Here is a 21,325-nt window from a genome sequence, read left to right as displayed (position 1 = left end):
TCACATCCATCATGTTTCACCAACTGAATTATCAGCTTATCAGGGATTTTTTCCCGTTCTTGCTCTTTCAAAGCTGTTTCCAGTCATTGACTCCAAGCAAGTGACAGCCAGCCAAATCAACCAGGCACCTCTCTGCTGTCCGAAACAGCCAAGAAGTGTCCAGAATGGCCGACCGTCATGTCCCCACCAGCTGAGCAGAATGACCTCAGCCAGGTGAGTGAAAGCACACAGACATGACTCATCGTCTTTTTATTTCATTTACTGTTTGTTGGAGGCAAAAGTCTGATTGTCACTTGCCATTGTGCGCGTGTGGCTGTTTTCTTGGCAGCCGACGATGCTTTGAGACTCTGGATTGGGACACAGTGTGCTGCCATAAAACACCTGAACCCTTATCCATTGAGGATGTGTGTCAACAAAAGCACATAGAGGTCAGATTATTTCTCAGATGTGTTTGATTTTTGTAAAGATTGGACTCTTTTTTATTATTTTATAATTTTCTGTTTTGTCTTCAGATAATTGACCGTGGCTTTAAACTGTGGAGAAACTACACAGAAAACACAGATCACTGAAGACGTCACCACCATAGCATCTCTTTATATTACGACCATGTGTTTCATCCATGTCCATGTCACTCTGATTAACAGCTTTTATATTTTTATACTCATTCTACAGGTCACCATTATATTATATTTTAGTAATTATTCAGTGATTTTATTGTCAATTGTTTATTTTAGTTATAGAAAGTCCTTATACATGTTTAGGTTTTCTGAAATAAGGGTTATGCTATAATAACAATAAACTGTGATAAGAACTGATTTGTGATGATGAAGAAGAATTACTGCCAGCAGTGTGTTCTTCCAAGTGATTCTTCAATAGCTGTTAAAGTTTGATAACATAAAGGATGTGGTTATTGCATTTCAGTGTAATTTTCTGTTTGTTGTCATCGATTTAATTAATTCCCTTAATTGGCACAGTGTTAACCCACTAACACAGGAGTGAAGATTTCTTGAAAAACTCTTAAACCTACACAACTGACTTACCAAATTTGTCCCAGTCCAAAAAAGAAAAAAAAAAAAAAAAAGTATCAGCATTTAAAGCATGTTTGGAAAGTTTTTGATCCTAAAAATGGGTGATACTTCTCATAAAAACTTCAAGAAACCAGAGGAAAATCTGCAGGAAAATGTGAGCCTCCTGAAGCAGAGGACCAACCAAGCCCAGCCTCCTTTGGTTTCTGCAGGTGTAGCTTTGATCTAGGTGTCAGTATTTACAGGTTGATGTAATAAACTAGGTTAAACTGCTTTATTCAAAACGCTGTCATCCTGTGGACCTCAATGATATGGCCGCTCCCAGCCAATGGGTGACCAGCCCGCAAAGATCAAAGAGGAGATGAGCCAACCATCTCTGCTCCAAACACCCATCCCGAGATGGAGCTTCTCTTCATGTCTATATATTTGAGAGCAGTTCATGACGTCCTGAGACAACTGCCTGTCTTTGTGGAGACACAAGAAGAGGAAAGCGAAGGAGCAGCAAAAGCACCAAAATAGAGCTGTTATTACTACGGTTCAGCCCTGGAGCTTTTGGACAGGATGGCCACAGGCGAGTGTCCCGGGAAGGCCAGTCAGTACCGGGTGGACCACCTCCTCAGTGCGGTGGAGAGTGAGCTGCAGGCCGGCAGCGAGAAGGGCGACCCCACGGAGAAAGAACTCAAAGTGTCTCTGGATGAGAACGAGCTTTGGCAAAAATTTAAGGATCTTATAAATGAAATGATAGTTACAAAGAATGGAAGGTGAGTTTGCGCATTTAGATAGATAGATAGATAGATAGATAGATAGATAGATAGATAGATTACAGCACTTTCAAATTTTGATACAATTATTTTTGTTCCTTCTTTTTATCAAGGCGTATGTTTCCGGTGTTGAAAGTGAATGTGTCAGGTTTGGACCCGAACGCCATGTACTCCTTTCTGCTGGACTTCGTATCTGCGGACAACCACAGGTGGAAATACGTGAACGGGGAATGGGTCCCCGGAGGCAAACCTGAGCCTCAAACTCCCAGCTGCGTGTACATCCATCCGGACTCTCCAAATTTTGGGGCGCACTGGATGAAAGCTCCCGTCTCCTTTAGTAAGGTCAAACTCACCAATAAGCTGAACGGAGGAGGTCAGGTAAGCAGAAGATGTTCGATATTGTGCTTTCTTTGGTTTGTCGAGATAAAAACAGTTCAGTCACTTACGTGATTATGTATGTATGTATGTATGTATGTATGTATGTATGTATGTATGTATGTATGTATGTTTTTATTTATTTATTTATTTTTCCATACTTTCATTTCAAAATGAAAAACACGTGAATAACATAACTCGGGGACATGAAATGACCATTGTCGTATTGATGTGCTGTTTTTCAGATAATGTTAAATTCTTTACACAAGTACGAGCCGCGCATCCATATAGTGCGGGTTGGAGGCCCGAGGAGGATGATCACCAGCCACTCTTTCCCAGAGACGCAATTCATTGCAGTAACAGCATACCAAAACGAAGAGGTTGGCAATTACATATTTTTAAAATGAAAATCATGTAATAACCGGATATTACTGAATATAACAATACGTTACAATAATGTTTTTGGTATGTCTAGTACGTGTGCGCAATTTACGCACAGAATTTACGCACAGCGCTTAGTTTATCTCTTCTGATTTTTATTGGTGGCAAACCACATTCCTAATGATTTTTTTGTTGGTTTTATTCGGATTTTAGGTAACTGCTCTTAAAATAAAGTACAACCCTTTCGCGAAGGCCTTTCTAGATGCAAAGGAGAGGTAGGAATACACCTTGTTTTCACTTACAGTATTTTAGTGGCATGTGAAATATTAGTTTAACATTATGTCAAATATTTCAGAAATTATTTCATTTTTTCAGAAGTGATACCAAAGACATAAGAGATGATGCCAATGAAAACCAGCAGTCAACTTACTCTCAATGTAAGTATTACATTAATTTTTTTTTCTGTATTCATCTGATTTCATCTCACATTTTGTGAGCTATATGGTGCTCATATGGTTTCATCATGTCCCCTCTCCTCTATGGAGCCAGTAGGCGGTTGGTTTATTCCAGCCACAGGCTCACTCTGCCCTCCTGCCAGCCCTCACAGCCAGTTTGGGGGTCCCCTCTCCCTTTCACCATCCCATGGCTGTGAGCGCTACTCCACCCTGAGGAACCATCGCTCTGCCCCCTACACCAGTCCCTACACCCATCGGACCAACTCGCCCAGTGAGTGTCCTCCTCCTCCACTTTTTACCTTCATACATCCAGGAATGACACCGTTTCCTCCCCTGCTATTAACAAGAAACTCAAACAAGTGTTGCTGTGAGCTGAATGTTTTGCATTCCTCTGGCTTTTGTGTGAGTGGAGCCACAGAGCTGTAAATGGTTGGGCTTCAGACAAGGAATGCATGGGGGGAATATTCACACCTTTAACTGTCATACTGATATCAGAGGGATAGGAAGTCCTGAATCATACCGAGACAAAAACTGATGATAGTGATACATAATTTGATTTTTCACGAATATTTTAAACTTTGTACTGACTAAACCCCAGCGCCTTTGTTTATGTCATAGTCAGTTACTCCGAAAACTCGTCAGGCTGTCTGTCGATGCTCTCAAGCCACGATAACTGGTCCAGTCTACAGATGCCAACACACTCCAGCATGATGCCCATGACCCACAATTCCACCTCTGGTACCAACTCAAGGTTTGTATCCTTCCTCTAAACTCAGCTTGTTAACAGTACAACCCACAACCAAAGAAGATCATCCAGACAGAGAAAATGAATAAATTAAACACACAAGCTGTAGATATGGTTAGAAAAGAAAAGACATACAAACATATGATCCAAAAGATTAAATAAAGCGTGGTTGAATATCAGATGTTGGTTGGGGCGGAGCTATACATACATGCATACATATACTTTTCTAAGCAGAGTTGAGTAAGAAATCTATTTCTGCTTAAATTTTATGGATACTTGGCTCACCTTTCAGTACTCTTTGTGTGAAAAGAACTTCAGTATGAGAACAAAATATTAACTATGTACTGAATCTCTGAGGCTAAAGGAGTAGGAGGAATTGATTTAGGAAAATTCTGAAAAAATACATCATCCCAAAAGTTCATTTTTTCTACCGTTAACTTCACAGTCCTTAATAGAGCATAAATCATCTCATTGTTGAATGAATGTTTGTGTATTTCTGCTTAATTCTCCACCTGTACATTCTCACTTTAATTCAGTTTTCCATCTTGTCTTTTTCACTTTGCTTTATTTAAAATTGACTCAACATTCTCTGCGTCTTGTTAATATATCTCACAATCTCAATGCCCTGAGCTTCTACAAGAGTAACACCTCTAAAACATCCCAAGAAGAGATGAGAAAGATGTCTTGTATCCATGTTTCTGTGCAGTCAGTACACCAGCCTGTGGTCTGTGAGTAACTCGCCACTGACTCCCGTGTCCCAGAATGGGGGGATGAACAACGGCCTGAGCTCCCAGTACCTTCGAGGGTCCAGCAGCCACTACCCCAACCTGTCTCACTCAGTTACAGTGCCCTCTTCTGGCTCTCCCATGTATGACAGCGGCACAGCCACAGAGGTGCATGATGCAGCTCAGTATGACACCTCTCCACATGGGCGGCTACCTTCAGCCTGGACTCCTGTGACACCCCCATCCCTCTGATGGAAGCATCTCTGCAAGATTGTGGAGAGACGGCCATGAAATGCTCCTCTGAGGATGTTTAATCAGCTATGACTTAAAGGAAGAATTGACCCTAAATCAAATCTTCACAATCCAATATTTCTCTTTACATTCACCGCTAATAAAAAGCAAGGGAGACTTTGAGTTAACTAACCTTTTAAAAATGTGCTTTGGTTTCAATGAATTGCCAAAAAAGTCAAGATATTTATCACTACAAAAACACCAATTGTTGGTTGATTTTTCCTTTAAGTTCATCAAGTGTTTTTATTCAGCATTGCAGCAAAAACATGTGTTTTGATGATTGTAAACCAAAATCCATTTTAACATGCTTATATTAAGCATAACTCGATGATATTCACAGCAGTTGTTTCGTGTTTGAAAAATGTTGAATGAATTAAAACATTGTTTATAGTGTAAATGAGAAAGTAATTGAGGTTCACCATGTAAATAGATGAATGAGGCTTTTTGTTCAAGATCATTTGCAATATTATGTTATGTTATTATGATTATTTTTAAAATGAAATGAAAAAGGGGATCTCGTGTCAATACTCTGCTATGCAGATGATACATAACTCTATATCATTAAAAAAAACCCCCATCATGCTGATGTCTCTCAAATGGCTGTTTTTGTGGCTGTCTACATGACTTTAAAACTTGAATATGCTTTAGTTCCTGTAGCTCATTGCACAATACACTGTTCTTTATATTGTCTAAATTGTCCAAATTCATCCAGCTTGGCCACAGTGTCCTTTTCATTTTCTATGTAGTTGAAGCTTCCGCACATGATTTAATTCATTGATAAATGGGACACAACCAGATCTCTGGCCCATTTATTTCCTCCGTCTACACAGTGTCTGGCTATGGACTATGCTCCAGTGGGCATTTTTGTAATTACTATCGGTACAAGTGGTTCACAAAGTCAGGTCCAGTGGAGGCCCCCACCAACATAAAGGACAGTTTGATTTGAGTGTTCATGGGTTCCTTGGGATATAAAATTGGGTCAGTGGTCTAATTACAATCTCATTAGCAGTTCTTGATAAGATTTCCATTGTTTCCACGGAAATCACTGAGTGTTAAGTCCAAAGCACCTGATTTGTTGAATAATCAGACTAAATATTAAAAACCCACACTTAAAAATGTATTCAAACTCACCCCAATATCCCAGTTCCTGCCTTCTTATGCCTATGGTTTTGTCTCTCTTTGTAAGGGGCATTCAGTCACAAAATGACTCCTCTTCATAATAAGAAAATACACTTTAAACTAAAATGAACATGATTTTCCAAAGACAGCACGTTGTTCAGTGTTTTTGTTTCCCATTTCAACATAGACTACTACTATTTCAGTATGCTGCTAAAATGATGTTAATATGTATTAAAAGTGTAACTCAGCTCCTCCTCCTGCTCTCTCTCTGAGAGAAGAGTAGGGAAGGAATACTTTGCACACATGGGTGAGAAATGACATCCGTGTACATCTGACGATGGGGGAGGGTTGCTGGAACTGTATAGACTGTCTTTGGATGTCTGGCTGAGAAACCCCAGAGATCAACAGTCAACTTTGGCCCTCTCACCCTGTTTCCATTCACACTTCCTTGACATGAAAGCAGTTTTCTCCTAAAAGATTTTGGCGACACAACGTATGTCAGATTCTGTCTGAAGCTCTCTGTGCACGTAAATATCTTCACAGTTGGATAAAACATGTTTTTAGCACTTTTCACAAACATTATGTTAGGTGTACGAACACCCTGAGACCAGAGGAAGGCGAACTCAAAGTGAAGGCTACAGGGATCACACAGGGCACAGGCAGGTAGAAACAAAAAGGGTTTATTAACTAAGGGTGTCCACAAAAACGGGAAAACAAAAGGCGAGAGCACAAAAACCACTCTGTACAGTTCAACTAAGGGAGTCCACAAAAACGGGAGCAACACAAAGCGAGAGCAAAAACACGCTCTGAAGAATCTGAGCTCCAACTCCTCTCACAACCGAGGCTGGGCTGAGGGCTATCCACAGGGCGAGACGCTCCACGGAGGTAAGCAGACGATCTGACGAATACTGGAGAGAAGAGCCTGGGTTAAATGCATCCGTTGATTGGAAGGTGATGAGATGCAGGTGTGTGAGAGGAGGCGGGTAGGAGGGGCTGCCGAAACAGGTGCAGCCACTTAACACGGACCTGGACAGACAAGGGAGGACAGACAAGACCACAAGGGGACAAGGAAACAGGGAAAACACAGGGAAAAAAGGGGAAGACAGAGCCCTGCCTGACACATTATGCATTCAGTATCTGCTTGTCCCGAATCTAATTGACATTTTTGTGACCGCTCTGTTTACACTATATCATATATGCATCCCTGCAATTCAAACATCCTTTCCACACACCTTTAATGTATTTGAAACACTGTCATCTTAAATAGAATTTCAAATAAAGTTAATAAAATGCATGAAACGTACTATCACTTGAAGCCTTTAGTCAAGCATAAATAGTGTTTTAATTTGCAAAACTATTTACTATATTGAAACTACAGAACTGCACTTTGTTCTACCCCCCTTTCAGTTTGCACAGAGCTGTTAAGCACCATCTCGTCATAGTGCGAGCCCAGACATGCATTTTGTTAATTAGGGGAGAAAAATGTATTAAGTCTTGTTTGTACTGGCATAACATGAAAATGACCTCAGACACTACAATGTGTTTTTCATGGTCTACTTAAGTTATTAAACTGAAACCTCTGACACATTTTAAAAAGTTCAATGTAAAGTGGTTTCACAACGATATGCCTTTGTCAGGAGCTTCCAGGAATAACAATGTGAATGTGATCAGGGCATTCCTGAAAAAGATAGGCTTACTCTCAGTGAAATCTTCCCTGGAAAAAAAAACAACAAAAGACTAAGCTAAAACACAGATAAACTATGCACATACATAACCACATATTTAACAGACTTAAATAGAGACTGTAGACAACTTGACTGTACACAAAGTGTGCATCTCTGACTAAATTATATTTATAGTATGAAATGCACAAAGTTATTTTTTGTACGTTATGCACAAGTCCTGATTTTCTGTAAACTGCTGTGTTGTCTCCCATGCAGACGATATCCATGTACATCTTTATGGCGTTTCTGATGGCGGACCTTATATGGCCTCAAGCGACTGGAGATGCAACAGGTAAGTTGTTTACAGGTAATCCAAACTGTTAGCAGCACACTATGATACAAGGTAACCTCCTTCCTCCTTCCTTCAGCTGAGGTGAGCTGTAGGGAAGAAGTCTTAACCATAAACTGTATAAAACAGTATAAAACATGGATGTAGTCTCCATGACAAGGTTTTTCTGATATGAGAGTCTATGGGGATTTATTTCCTTTTGGCACAAGCCTCAAGTGGCCACTTGAGGAACTGCATTTTTTTAACTCAATTTTTCAGTGCAGGAGGTTGCTGCTTGGTATTAGCATAGCATCTATTAAATTAGTGCCCTCAAGCTCAGGACAATGACCCAAGCTTTGTTTGGTGCCCCAGCTGGTCACCATTGTTGTTTAAAATGCTATTTTAAAAAAATTGGCAGCATTTACGTTTCTGCATCTTGCCAAGAAAGATCCGTCATTTTCAGATTTTTGTCATCGCTTGGCAGATTTTGTTCAATTCCAAGGAAAAATTTGTCTGCTCTTTTTCTTTCAATTTGGTTTGAATTTACACCTAATTGAGCTGCCTGTACAGTATAGTTTTTTTTTTTACACAATTACTTAAAGAGGAGACTCAGCATACATTGTACGTGCAGACTACATAATTTGAATATTAGCACAGAGTGACACAGAGTGCAGAACAGTTGAGCTGAGAAAGTGTACAGAACGGCATTATGGCTGAAGTGACGTGAGGCAAGTCAGCAAGCACAAGAGCCCATTCAGCCCAGAAGATCAAGGTCAGTGTGTAAGGACATCATGACATCCTCCCACTTGTACAAGCAGCAACAGACTGACAGGAAGGAACAGACATCTAATCTGCTAAATCAAATACAGAACTGACTGCCTCACTGATGTCTCACTATCAACCCTGGAGTCTCTCACTATGTATACAGACAATAAATATGTATCACCATCAAATAAATCAGCAGACAAGGTGGATTATGTGTCTGGTGATAACACCAAACGAGGTACTATTTTCCTCCTCTATTTTCCTATTTTCCTCCTTTCCTGCAGGATCTTCATGGCCATTGCTGTCGTAAACTAATACAAATGTAATAGAAAATTTGAAGGAAAAAGCATCATCGTCATATTGTGGAATGATATACAGTCATTCAGTCCCTGTGATGTGCTCTAAGAGCCAATTATATGTCTTAGCTCCTCTTCTTATTAGAAGGAATAATATTTAAAAGCAAGAAAAGATAATGGGACGTCTATCAAAAAGAAAAAAATCTAAAAAGCCACGAAGGCAGGGTATTTCTCTAAGCCTAATAATCCCATTATGATCCCAATGAAAAAAAGCTCTCTGTCAAAGCAGGGAGCATTGACGCAAGCATGTCTTGACGTCAGTAGCTGCAGTGAATGAGGGATGGGGAGGGGGGGCGGAGAGAGAGAGAGAGAGAGAGAGAGAGAGAGAGAGAGAGAGAGAGAGAGAGAGGCGTGTTTGCCTTCAGAAAATACCACGAAATACCAGCGTCACTGGCATGAATGCAACTGTAGCGCTTTGCAAGAAACCCGCCGCGGATGTGCGCATAGACGCACAAAAAAACCTCCTCATCTTTTTAATTTCAAAGCTATTTGCCCTGACATCCAAGTGACACATTCTGGAGAAACAGTATAGGTGGTGCACTGGAAATCTAAACCAGATGTAGTAAATGGAATATGATCCCCTGACCCGGGAGTGTCCATAAATAAATCAGCATATGAGAGAATGAAGAGAGGAGGTGGGGGGGTGGAGGGGGTGTCAACTGGTGTCAGGCACCCATCTGTGACTCTCCTGAGAGAAAAATGAATGTGTGAAAGCAGAAGTCAGTGATAATCTGACGAGGTTTCTGCAGCTTTATCTCACTGGATATCTCTTAAAACTCCCCAAGCCTGCTCACTCCTCTGCTGATTTTTTTTTTCTTATTCTCTGGCATTCAGAGCTGAGTCGACCGGAGGGGAAAACTACCATCAAGCAATTTGTAAAAGCCAGACCGGTGGCGTCATTGCCTCCTCTGTAGTACGCGCCACACGGCGACTCTCCTGCTGCATTTATTCAAAGCTTATTCTCAAGTTGCTCTGTGGCTCCCGCACACTGAAGTGAAAGCAAAGATATTCCTCCAAGACTGGTCCTCATAACACAATGCGTGTTTGTTCGATTCATGTCACTCTGGCACTTGGATTCGGAGGTTTTGCGCAAGAAGTGTCACAGACAAATAGAGTGTTTTCTACTCGTCGCTGGACTGATGTTGTAGTAAAAGAGAAGGTACTGTACTGCGCACTCCCCGTACGCTACTTCTGTAGTACAGTGTCTCAGATTTTACGCCGGGGAGGAATCCTCTCCTCCGTCACAGATGTTGCCGGAGAGCATTTTCTACCAGCAACTTAATGCGCAGCTCACGTTGCCAGAGGAACGCATGCTTTTGTGCACTTTAACGGGCAGATCACGTCCAGATAATCTCCGTTTACATTGGCCTATACTCTTCAAGATACTCAAGAGTTCCCGTTGGGTCGGTTGTGCGTCATCCACGCCTGATTAGACTTATAGTCTGACGTCGCCGGGAACCGTTCAAGTAAAACACCTCATACAATATTGAAAATCTAAACTGGCTTCTCAAAGAAACAGCGGGACGGACGGAAACCACTTTTATCATTAAGGTGTGGATCAACAAGTTGCCTCGAGTGCGTAATTTTCATCTGAGCGGCGTTCAAGCATAATCCGAGACGCACGTGATCGACAAATCACTCAGATGCAAATATTTCTCAGCTGTCAAGAAAAATAAGCCTCGGACCGTCCGTGGAGACACATCTAGTCCGATTACGGTGGGAATCGTGAGGAGACCGGCTCCATGCCTCACTGCGTCTCCAGATGCTCGGCTGGCCACCACATGGTAACTTTGCGCACACAGCACGCTGGAAAGAGGACATACAGAGAGGGGATCTGAATGAATGGGACTGAGATTTATTCGCATTTCTCTTCTCGCCTCCCGCAGACTGTTGTATGCGTTGTGTACCCTGCCGGTTGAGGGTGTCTCACGTTATCAGCAGATATATCAGCAGATTCAGCGGTGGATAGATCCATCACTCGGATAGGGAGCAGCAAATGTCGAAGAAACGGAAAAGTCCTGATGACCAGGACTTTGAGGAACCGCCTGCAGGATGCAGCGACCAAGGTAGGTGTCACGGTCAGAAATGACAGTCTGAAAGTTGAGCTGTTGCCAGAGTGCAGGGGTGTGATATCTTCAGGGACTGTTTGATGGATTCCTTCATCTTCACAGATTTCTGCAGAGCGTTTCAGAGTAGGAACCACTAGTTTATGGAGAAGTCAGAGGCACCAGGGCTTGGTCATGCCCCCAGAGTGCACAGCCACTATAGCTGCTGCATTGACTATGAATCCACACAGTATTAAACCTGTGCAGTGACATGACCATGTCGCCATGCAATCACCTCTCAAAGAAGTATTTTTATCCCTAGAAAACAATCTTGTGTGTTGCTGCGGATTACTTTCTATAATCTCTCATCAGTTCCCAGCAGAGTCACATTGTGTGACATTAGGTTCGGTTTCACCACAGACTTTCATTTTCAGCTACAAAAGGAAATCTAGGAAATGCAAACTGAAGCACCAGAGTTACAGATGCTGATGAGTGAACTCATCTTGGTTTGTAGTCTGGCTGTCATCACTCAGGCGAAGAAGGACTTGTTGATTCAGAAGCTGGATTATACACATATGCAGTATAATGGTGGTTCATCGAGATTGCTTTTTCCAGTCCAGTTGTAAAATGGGGTTGATTTATTGATATACACAGTGTGAATTCAGAGCGGTTGTTTTGCATCTTGTTCTTTTTATTTAGAGTCAGTTTGTAGTTGTTTTGCATCTCAATGTCTCTGTGGTCGTTTTGTGTCTCTTTATGGTCATTTTGCATCTGGTTGTAGTCATTTTGTGTCTCTTTGTGGTCATTTTGCGTCTCTTTATAATCTTTTTGCGTGTCTTTGTTGTTGTTTGACTGACTTTCAAACAAGATATGTCAACAGTCACTTTATACAGAGGCTCTAGTCCATAGGTACTGGACTTGTAGGTCTGTTGAGTAATCCATCCATGATACTAATAAGTCTACCACCTATCACCTTCTGACTCTGGCAGGGGGCTCATTCTAATCAAGGGGCATCGTCCTGAACAGCAGCAAGATAAATCCCTTCATGGAGTACAGACACAGGTGGCGTCGGTGGTGGCTGATGACTCTGTGGACTGATAGGCTTATGAGGATGATGAAATGAGGAAGCTGAAGATCTGGGTGGTGATGGAGAGGTGGAGGGGTTGGCATAACAGCAGCATGAAAGAATTAAGGCAGAGTAAGAGTCCTGGACAGCAGGACAGCAGCAAGATGATTGGCTAACAGTGAACATGTCTGAGAGGGGTGAATGCAGGATGCTACGAGAAATACATAAGAATAGTCTTCTTCACTGAACTTTCACTAGAGTTTCATTTCCTGGGAGTAGCTGTGTACTAGTAGAAGGTATCAATCCAACAGTTGTGACAGTGCACGTGTGAAGCTCAGCTAGCAAGATGGCGTACAGGACCGTCTCTACGTCGTGGAAGAATTCACATTTCTTTGTAATGTGAAAGGGACAAGACCATCACAGTGAAATGCAAACTGTCACTGGGTGATAAATCAGCTGTGAAGAACTCTAGTTCACGATCTGAAGAAGCACCTGCAAGCTAAGCACAGCTCACAACGTTCAGTTTCCATCTACTTTCATCTGCTTGAAATAATTCAACTCTTTTCATTGCAATTGAATTGCAGAATTCCATATTGTATGAAATTTTTAGGCTATATGCATCTAGCCGAGTGCCTTCTTGACTTTATGATGACTTGTGGACTAATGGAAGAAATCTTAATCCAGTCATGGAGATGATCACAGTGACTAAGTGCAACATATAAATGTGGGCAAATTATTACATCATCTTTGGATGGTAATCAAAAGGCAGAATATACCAAAATCAGTCCTGATCAGTTCTTAGGAACGTTATGCTTTACTTTCCTCAAAGTGCCTGTGGTCTGTGACCTGTGTAGTTGAAAACACTGGTTCGGCTCATCCTTTAACTTGACATCCAAGCATTCTTCTTTTTCAAGAGGCAGCTTTTGAAATACCTTGATCGGAAGTGTGGCTGCTATTATGCCTGCAAACACATGACAGGAGTTATAAGTTCAAGGCCAAGAGCAGAATCACCTTCACAGAGTCGTGCCTGCCTGCATGAATAGTGCTGTAGCAATGGAAACGGCTTACATGAGGACTAGGCACGCATGGTGTTTCAAATTCCTCATCATATATGTATGATCATGATATTGCATTTGGTTAGATAGATATTTGGTTAGTCATGGTTAGATATGGAAAATACAAAATCACATACTTACCTATGAAACTTACTTATTTACTCTTGTTTTGTCCTACGGCACCTTCAAAATACAAATGATGAGTTCACCCAAATTGCAAAAGAATCGATGTATTTTTCAGGTTTTTAGATCTCCATCTCTCTGAGATCTATGCCTCTGCCCCAGTACAATGCAGATAAATGCAATGGAAATGCTTTTTGCTGTGCTCAAAGCATTGGATTTCTTCGGTAGAGAGTAATTCCAGTAAAGACTATTAGCAGGGAAGTCTGTGAATTATCTTGAGAAACATTTATATAAGAAAAACATATTGCTGTAATAATGCGTAATGTAAAATTTCAGTCTTTGGATGGAGGCAGAAATCTCATGCGTGGACATCTAAAAAATGAAATCACTTTTATCCGCAGGGTTAGAAGCCACTGGAGGAAAGCATTTTGTAACTTGACCCTCTAAGACTCAGTGTAAACTCACAGATGCAGTGCAGGACTTACTGTGAACATTATGGCTTCCTCAGGCATGCACACTTGTTTGTTTGCACTGAAGATGTGACCTGTTTGCATCACAGTCTTTGGCTCTGAGTGTTTTTGGGCCCACGCCCAAACGAGAGTTTCCCTCGGCTAACGCGGAAGGAGAGCCGGGCGCTTCCTTCCCCGACTGTGCCTGGCATCTGTGACTACTTAGGGGGTACACACCCACTGAACCCCTCCCACTCAAGATTTTGCCAACCTGCAGGCTTTTTTGCATGATGGCAGAGACACATTGTACAGCACATGGTCAACGCAAATGTTGATTTGATCATGAGTGATTCGTGAAGGAAGCAGAGAATATACTGTAGCTTCTCCCAAAATCCTCTTTTTGTAAAAATCAGGCATAATCTTTTTATATATAAAAAAAAAAAAAAAAGCTTAATACCACAAACTACCCATCCGGAGGATCTGGCTCTCAACTGTGTTCAGTCAGATTAATAGTTTAAACAAAACCATCGTAAAATTAGATTACAGTTAAACCGTTTCATGATACAATCGTTTGTCCAAAGTGAACCTCTGCTGTTACAACAAGCAGACAAATACCGTAAAGCCGTGGTATATTTGTGCATCATGAAGAGAATCTGAAAACTCGCACCAGTCACTATGGTGCTGATACCGCGCTGCTCCATTCACTGTTGCCTCTGGGTGCCTGAGCTCGTATTTTCTCATGGAGATCGTTTTTGTTCACTCAGATATCCACGGTGAGGCCAGGAGGGGAGGTGTAGAAACAGGGGCATTGAGATTCATATCAGGACCACAAAGCATTTTTTGTCTTGCCTCTTGGTGTGCAGCCTGGACCTGTCGATTACAGGGCCACTCCTGGGTGCCCCCTTCAGCCCCCCTCCACCCGCCAACTACCACCACAGCTGGTCAACAGCCTTGAGCTGTGGAAATGGCCAGCTCTTTCCATTACAGTGTGATAGCAGTGCAAAGCGAGGCATGAACCTCGATATCTGAGTGTACTGCTAATTTGAATTGTTCTGTTTTTCCCCCATTGATCCTGGTGAAGTAGCAATGTGGAAAAGCAGAGCTGTAACAATTATTAAGGTAATAGATAATAATGAAGATAGTAATCATAATAGTAAAGAATGTATATAGCTTATGGACTGGATTTCCTGCTTCTATGTACATTAATATAATGTAAATATGAAGAAATAAGGAGATTTCCTGTAGTGTTTTTTCTAAAATAAACTCATGCAAGAAAAGAAAAGTTAAGAGGTAATTTATATATTTGTTGTTAATTCAACTGCATTGCTAATTTAATGCAGCACTTGTGGGTGCAGTGGAACAACCTGCAAACACAACATTGACATATTATACTGTATGAAGTTTTTTTGTTTTTAGCAAGCAACTTCCTGTTTACACATCCAGTAGATAGACATTCATTTGGAGTCGTGTCTCTGGCAGCCCAATGAATATAAGTCCAATATCTACTCTTTTTAGCTCTGTTTTGGTGGAGACCACCAACTCCTAAGAAAAACATCTGGTTCTTTAGTTGCTAAGTGCTCCACTTTCTTCACCAGCTAGTCACTAACTTTGTCTGTATTTGAGCTTCTTTGCTGAAAACAGCTGCCTGAACTCAGATGAGAGAGGTGAGAGTGAACCAGAGCAATAAAGTGACAGGTCATAAAATCAAAACAGTGAGCTGAAAGACACTAAAATGCTTCATTTAACTGTAGAGTTTGGTGATATTTCTCTGTATGAGTGGCCCGTTTCACATTAGAGATAGTTATTTTACATGTTGATATTTAATATCAAATAGTACATCTTTAATGTTTTTATATCATTGGATGTACTAGTACAGTAGTATAATACAGTGCATAATAGGTTTTACACAAGTTTCAGCTGAGATTCATCAGCTTTAAACAGAACTTCATTGATCAATAAAACCAGCAGATTTCTTTTCTTAAATAGGGAGTTTATATGGTGGGTAGTGGTGCAACTGTCATCTTTGTTTTCCTGCATCAGAGCCTGTATAGGAAATAGTTTCCATGTAGCCACTCCATTGTAATAATTACGGCGCTCCCACCTCATTAACAGTACATCAAGAAGAACGCTGCAAAATGGCCTCCACTGACAGGAACAAAAAGGCCCCAGTCCTGTGAGACAGGAGATCAGCGCGGTCAAGGCCCGTTAAAGTTCCTCTTTCATCTTGAATACAGAGTTGGGAGAACACTTCAAGATATTGTGGAATTGTTTGTTCTCGTAGATAAACTGAGGAACAGCTCAGCGTCATACACCGGCATGGCTTTCCAGCGGTGTGCTGTGTGTCTCTTTAGCTTGGCGCTGTGCCTCTGACGCTGACAGACTGTGGAAGTGCAGCCGTGGCTCACAGGGCTGTTTGCCACTCTCGTGACGCCACAGAGCACTTAGTGTGTAAACCCCACGCAACCTCACACGCGTTCAAACACTCACATATCCCCATGAATATTCTCATCCATGTTCTTCAATGTTGCACAGCAGCGTCAGTCTATGAGGGTCATAGCTGCAGACTGATTGCAACAAGCTCAACTTGTACAAGAATACCACTTAGTGGTCTTAATGCGTATTACAGGTCACAAAAGGGCAAACAGATTTGTACAAGGAGAGATGACACAATTTCTTCATTTTGTTTGTTACATTTTTACATTTATACCAATTTGACCTTTGTCCTCTCTTTTATTTGACAATAGTTTCTAGATGTCTCTCAATCAGTGTCCTCAGACAGACAGACAGACAGACAGACAGACAGACAGACAGACAGACAGACAGACACTAGGTGGGGCTGAAGTATAAAGATGAAATGCAGGGAGCAGCGTCACAGAAATTAACAATGGAGCATACAACCAGTAACTCTGGATTAACATGTTTTTTTAAATTCTTCTTATTATGTGCACACGTGATAATGACTGCTGAAAGGTTCCGCAAAATTATAGATTCATGTGATCCTCTGGTGTCAGAAGAGGTGTCAGTATCACAGTTTTATATCAAGTAGAAGATGACAGAAAAAAAGAAAAAAAACATAATTAGATTTTATTGCTGAAGCGAAATCATTGTTGTTGCATTATGCTGAAGTTACTGATGTTCAGCTTCACACTTTCAGTTTGACTGCAGACTGAACAAGGTGAAGTCTGCTCATGACATTTTTGGACAGAGCAGTTGGATCAAATAATACAAGAAATCAAGAAAAAAAAAATGACTGCAATTGAAATATTGAGCATGAATATTGTGCTACAGTTTGTGTGTGTGTGTGTGTGTGTGTGTGTGTGTGTGTGTGTGTGTGTTTTCACTTCATGAATGGATTGTGTCTATGTGTTGTCAGTAAACAGGCAGACCTGACTTCTGGCTGCTCGGCCGTCTTGGCCTGTTCTGATGTCTGCTGTGCAGAGAGATTGACAGGCCTGTACGTCAGCACCCATATTTCTCACCTATGATTCATACTGACTTTGTTTGGCTTCTGATGAGGGCTGCAGGCAGCCACTTACACTCCCCCCACCCCCCCCCCTCTCCCAGCCACTCCCCAAATTCTTTTAGCTCAATGTGGAGCTCTTTCTCTCTTTTTCTCTTCTTTTCTGAGGCACAAAATTGATTCCTATCAGCCCGTAGACATTAACAATAAAGTCAGCTACATTTCTTTTACCTTCTCTCATTCTTGCATTAATCCCTGTGCCCCCCCCCCCCATGTGTCTTCTATTAACACCGAATGAAACTGAAAAAATAGACGAATCAAAGCACATTTTTATTTAGCATTTTACATGAGACTCACAGTGTTTGCACATTTTGTACGACATGTTTTGTGCTAATTGGATATTTGTTAAAGAATTTAATTGTAGTTTGCACCACTCTCACCCAGTTTTAATCATATTGTTGAAATATTGCTGAAATAACAGAGTAATAATTCTTCTTCTTTGTCCTAACAACATAAAACTACATTAGGAAAGTTTGGGGTAAAATCAGACAGGGTGAGTACAAAAAGACCAATCATCAAAAAACAAATACTAATATCTACACTTCACATACATACTAACATACTTACATACTTACATACTAATATCTACAATTTTGTTCCCTCTTGGTGTGTCTGTGTTTAATGCTTTAATGCTTGCACAAGGAGCAGAGTCAAACAGTCAGTCGGCAGCACCTCACTGTACACACACCGTCACAAGAAACACACACTGACAGGCTGTGTGACATCACTCAGCTGTAAGTAATGATCCAACCGTGTGTGTTTAAAAGGCTTCGTTTTATCAGGGCACTGTTAGCATGTCAGCTCAGGGAGCAGCACATGTGTGTTCAACAGGCAGAGCGATAGCATCGTATGGCACTGACGGTGTTTGCCTTTTGTAAAGCCAGCAATGACTCCACATTGTGTGTGTGTGTGTGCGTGTGTGTGTGTGTGTGTGTGTGAAGTAGAGAGCAGAGTGATGGTTTGATGGGGAGCTGATGAGGTCATGGCTCATGTCTCCTTGCTTGCATCATCACCTATAGGATATGACTCCCGCCAGCAGAGCTGCAGCCGCTGCTCTCCTTGTTGTGACAGTGTCAGAAGCACAAAAATATGAAATCTGAGTCATATTTTGGCCCACATATCGGTAAAAATCATCACACCAGCAGAGCTGCGGTGGAACGCAAAATTTCCCAGATGAAAAAAGACCAGAAGCTGAAACAAGAGAATATATTTATACATTTCTGTTGCAGTTGGACAGTATTTGCGGCTGCCTGTGTGTCTTTTATACACGTGCCTGCTCTCATGTGCACATGCAAAGAGACACATTTGACCTCCTATTTTGCCTGCAGTTTTACAAGATTGCACAGTGAAGCGTTTTACATGGCTGAGTGACGTCAACAATGAGCAGTGTTTGTTTTTGTTTGTTTTTTTTCTTTCCCCTCCACAGACCTCTGACCACATGCTCATCATCATAGTCATCCTCTAAAATTACGGTTGTGATAATCTAGGTCAGAAATGGTGCCAACGGAAACACTGCCCGCTAATCTAAATAACCAGGATTTGCATGTGTGAGAGATGCATGAGTGTGTGTGTGTGTGTGTGTGTGTGTGTGTGTGTGTGTGTGTGTGTGTGTGTGTGTGTAAATACTGGGCTGTGTGTGTGTCAGAGAGAAAATATAAAAAAAAAAATCTACTGTATGTTTCTGTGATTTTTTTGTGACAAAAATACAGCTGTTTATTTGATCAGCACTGCCCTTATATATTTCTTAGGATTTTATTATCAAATACTACAGTAAATCTGCATTTTGGGGAGAAATCCCTAATTAATCATTTAATATTTAAGTACACTTCAGAGCTAATCCTCACAAATACAGCTTAATGCTATAATAATAGGGCATAAATAGAACACATAACATAATGATATATATTATGTGTTGCTTTATTAGCAATGCATCCTTTGATGGTGATGCAAGGAACCCATTTGGTTCCTCTGGAAAAATTAGCACTTGCATCAAATATCAGGCTACATGCTGCTTTTAATGAAATATATAAACATTAGATTGATGGTGAATAGCTTGACGTTATATAAGGTACAAAGAATAATACAGGAAGATCTTACTCCATTTTCAGCTCTGTTTTTTTTTTTCCAGAAATAAGTAAAATCTCTTAACTGTGATTTTATTTTGAAGGGAATAAAATAAATGTCTGATGGTGCTAATTTAAATGTTTTTAAATGGCACGGTATATGTGTGTAATGCACATAAATTACATTTTACTGTGTGTGTGTGTGTGTGTGTGTGTGTGTGTGTGTGTGTGTGTGTGTGTGTGACAAACATTGAGGCAGGCATAATTTGTGCCAGCTCTGTGACGTAGAGGACATGAGGCCCAGGCGGGTGCTGTGAGTGGCAGTAACAGCGTCTCCTGCTCGAGCCTGCCCCATCTCTGACTTCATTGGCTCCAGCTCTGACGCAGATACACCCACCAACCCCCTTCCTCTCCCTGCACACTTCTTTCATCACGTTTTTTTTTCACCCATTTAAATGTTTTTTTTTTTTTTATTCATGTGCTTTCTGCAGTTCCCTCCACTGCAGCGCTCCACACAGCTCCACATCACATATCTGCACCACCTGTCCGTTGTATGCTCTCTGCATGCGCTTTCTTTGTTTTCTCTCATACATTGATAGAAACCTTATCAACATTTTTTTCATTTATTTCTTGCCATATTATTCAGGTTAATCCTCTTTCCTTTTGAATTTAATTGTGCAGTGCAAGGTCTGAATCGCAGTGAGCCACTGAGAGCATTAGAGGTGTTATACGGTCACATTAAATTTGTCAGCGTGTGGCACAACGCAGAAGAAGGCTTTCACTGGTTCAAGTGCTGCATTAAAACTGTTGAAACGTACAATGAAATATGTTCATCATGGATCATGTTATTACATTTTCTCCACCAACTGCACAGTGTTGTTTTGATGAGTGCAATCATGTAGTGAACAAGCTTTACAAAAACAAAATACTGGAGAGATTAAAAAAAACATAAATTGTACCATCTAGATTAAATGTCTCATTTACGGTTTTTCCTGTTTACAAATTAACTAATAAACTAAAAAAAACATAAAATTAGATAACGAAAACTCAGACTTAGACTTTGACTTAGACAGCTTTTACTGTCATTCAGTAGACAGCAAGTGTACACCGAGCGAAATTTTGTTTGCAACGCCCTGACAAGCTCAGGCTTTAAGAACTGTGTTTTTATTCTGTACGAGTCATTTAGCATGAAACCATTTGGCTTGAGCTGCACTGTAGCACAGTTGTCCATACTGTCTGCTAACAGTGTGTCTGACAGTCAGAATTTAGGCAGAGCAATTCTGGCAATGCTCTGAATTTACAAATGCTTCATTTTGCAGTCAGGGTAAGCTTTGCTGCTCGGAGTGCTGCCTCACAAACCTACGTCATTCATGTTTGGATGTGATGCACAAGAATAGCTTCCAGAGGCGCTACAGTCTACATTGATCTCTGACCTCCATGATAAATGTGAACTTCTGCAAGACCTTCCCTGCACAGATGAAATAATTTAGCATTCAGAATAACAATTGCTAATAAAATCATCATAAAGTGAAACATTCATCGTTATTAGAGATAAGGGTCATTCTTCTGGTGCTACACAGTATGGTAATAATTAGGTTACAGTAATCATTGTTGAATTATTACAAGAAACAGTATGTTACACATTATGACAGTGATGTGGTGCCCTTTTTTCTACCCTTTCTTGTTCTAACCTGTACACAAATAAATACTGTTTTAAAAACAAAAACACATATTTAACTATATTTTTGTAGCTTTGGCCATCCTCTCTCTTGGTTACAACAAAACTGTTTTCCCCAAGCTAATTGCTGCAATCTGGGAACAAGTCCCACTGACCAACAAACACAGTCAGCCCTATCAGACTTCACTATACCAATGTCACCATGTTGAGTGGTCATAACAATTACTTGATTGAGTGGTGGAACTGATGGCCAGAGCTTCCAAGCTGTACTGGTGCAGGGACCAACCAGTACGAGCCGTTAGAGCAGCAAAAAGGACATGATCATCTGCCATCATT

At 41.0% G+C, this 21,325-nt stretch overlaps 2 protein-coding genes and 1 long non-coding RNA gene across 9 annotated transcripts in view; all 3 read left to right on the top strand.

Annotated features, from left to right (window-relative positions):
• Positions 1-73: 73 nt before the first annotated feature.
• LOC143328059 (uncharacterized) lies at positions 74-811 on the top strand. Its single transcript, XR_013077783.1, has 3 exons — positions 74-213; positions 329-428; positions 513-811. It is a non-coding gene; the product is annotated as an uncharacterized LOC143328059 (long non-coding RNA).
• Positions 812-1,543: 732 nt separating this feature from the next.
• On the top strand, positions 1,544-4,809 carry tbxtb (T-box transcription factor Tb). Of its 3 annotated transcripts, none has more exons than XM_076743517.1 (8): positions 1,544-1,786; positions 1,900-2,164; positions 2,407-2,541; positions 2,756-2,817; positions 2,918-2,979; positions 3,095-3,268; positions 3,616-3,748; positions 4,449-4,809. In XM_076743517.1, the coding sequence occupies exons 1-8, from the start codon at positions 1,587-1,589 to the stop codon at positions 4,717-4,719; spliced, it is 1,302 nt and encodes a 433-aa protein (XP_076599632.1). In that variant the 5' UTR covers positions 1,544-1,586; the 3' UTR covers positions 4,720-4,809. The 3 variants fall into 3 exon arrangements, with proteins under 3 accessions (XP_076599632.1, XP_076599631.1, XP_076599633.1); XM_076743516.1 differs by having other exon boundaries at positions 3,092-3,268; XM_076743518.1 differs by lacking the exon at positions 3,095-3,268.
• Positions 4,810-9,830: 5,021 nt separating this feature from the next.
• pde10a (phosphodiesterase 10A) overlaps positions 9,831-21,325 on the top strand; it is a 57,898-nt gene continuing 46,403 nt past the window's right edge. The window contains exons 1-2 of one of the 5 annotated variants that reach the window (XM_076742619.1): positions 9,836-10,774; positions 10,877-11,056. In XM_076742619.1, the coding sequence (XP_076598734.1) occupies positions 10,987-11,056 (70 nt within the window). In that variant the 5' untranslated portion in view covers positions 9,836-10,774; positions 10,877-10,986. Of the gene's footprint in view, positions 11,057-21,325 lie in introns of all 5 variants that reach the window. The other 4 variants (XM_076742624.1, XM_076742621.1, XM_076742618.1 and 1 more) reach the window with 4 other exon arrangements.

This window comes from Chaetodon auriga, chromosome 11, assembly GCF_051107435.1.
Source record: "Chaetodon auriga isolate fChaAug3 chromosome 11, fChaAug3.hap1, whole genome shotgun sequence".
NCBI classification, from domain to species: Eukaryota; Metazoa; Chordata; class Actinopteri; order Chaetodontiformes; family Chaetodontidae; genus Chaetodon; species Chaetodon auriga.
The sequence above is the reverse complement of the archived record's forward strand: the minus strand, read 5'-3'. Positions and strand labels throughout refer to the sequence as shown.

What these genes read in the sequence shown, in the direction of transcription:
- tbxtb (XM_076743516.1), top strand. Translation starts at nt 1,587, where the DNA reads ATGGCCACAGGCGAGTGTCCCGGGAAGGCCAGTCAGTACCGGGTGGAC. An exon ending in ATAGTTACAAAGAATGGAAG is followed by an intron (nt 1,787 to 1,899) that starts GTGAGTTTGCGC and finishes CTTTTTATCAAG; the next exon opens with GCGTATGTTTCCGGTGTTGA. An exon ending in TTTCTAGATGCAAAGGAGAG is followed by an intron (nt 2,818 to 2,917) that starts GTAGGAATACAC and finishes TCATTTTTTCAG; the next exon opens with AAGTGATACCAAAGACATAA.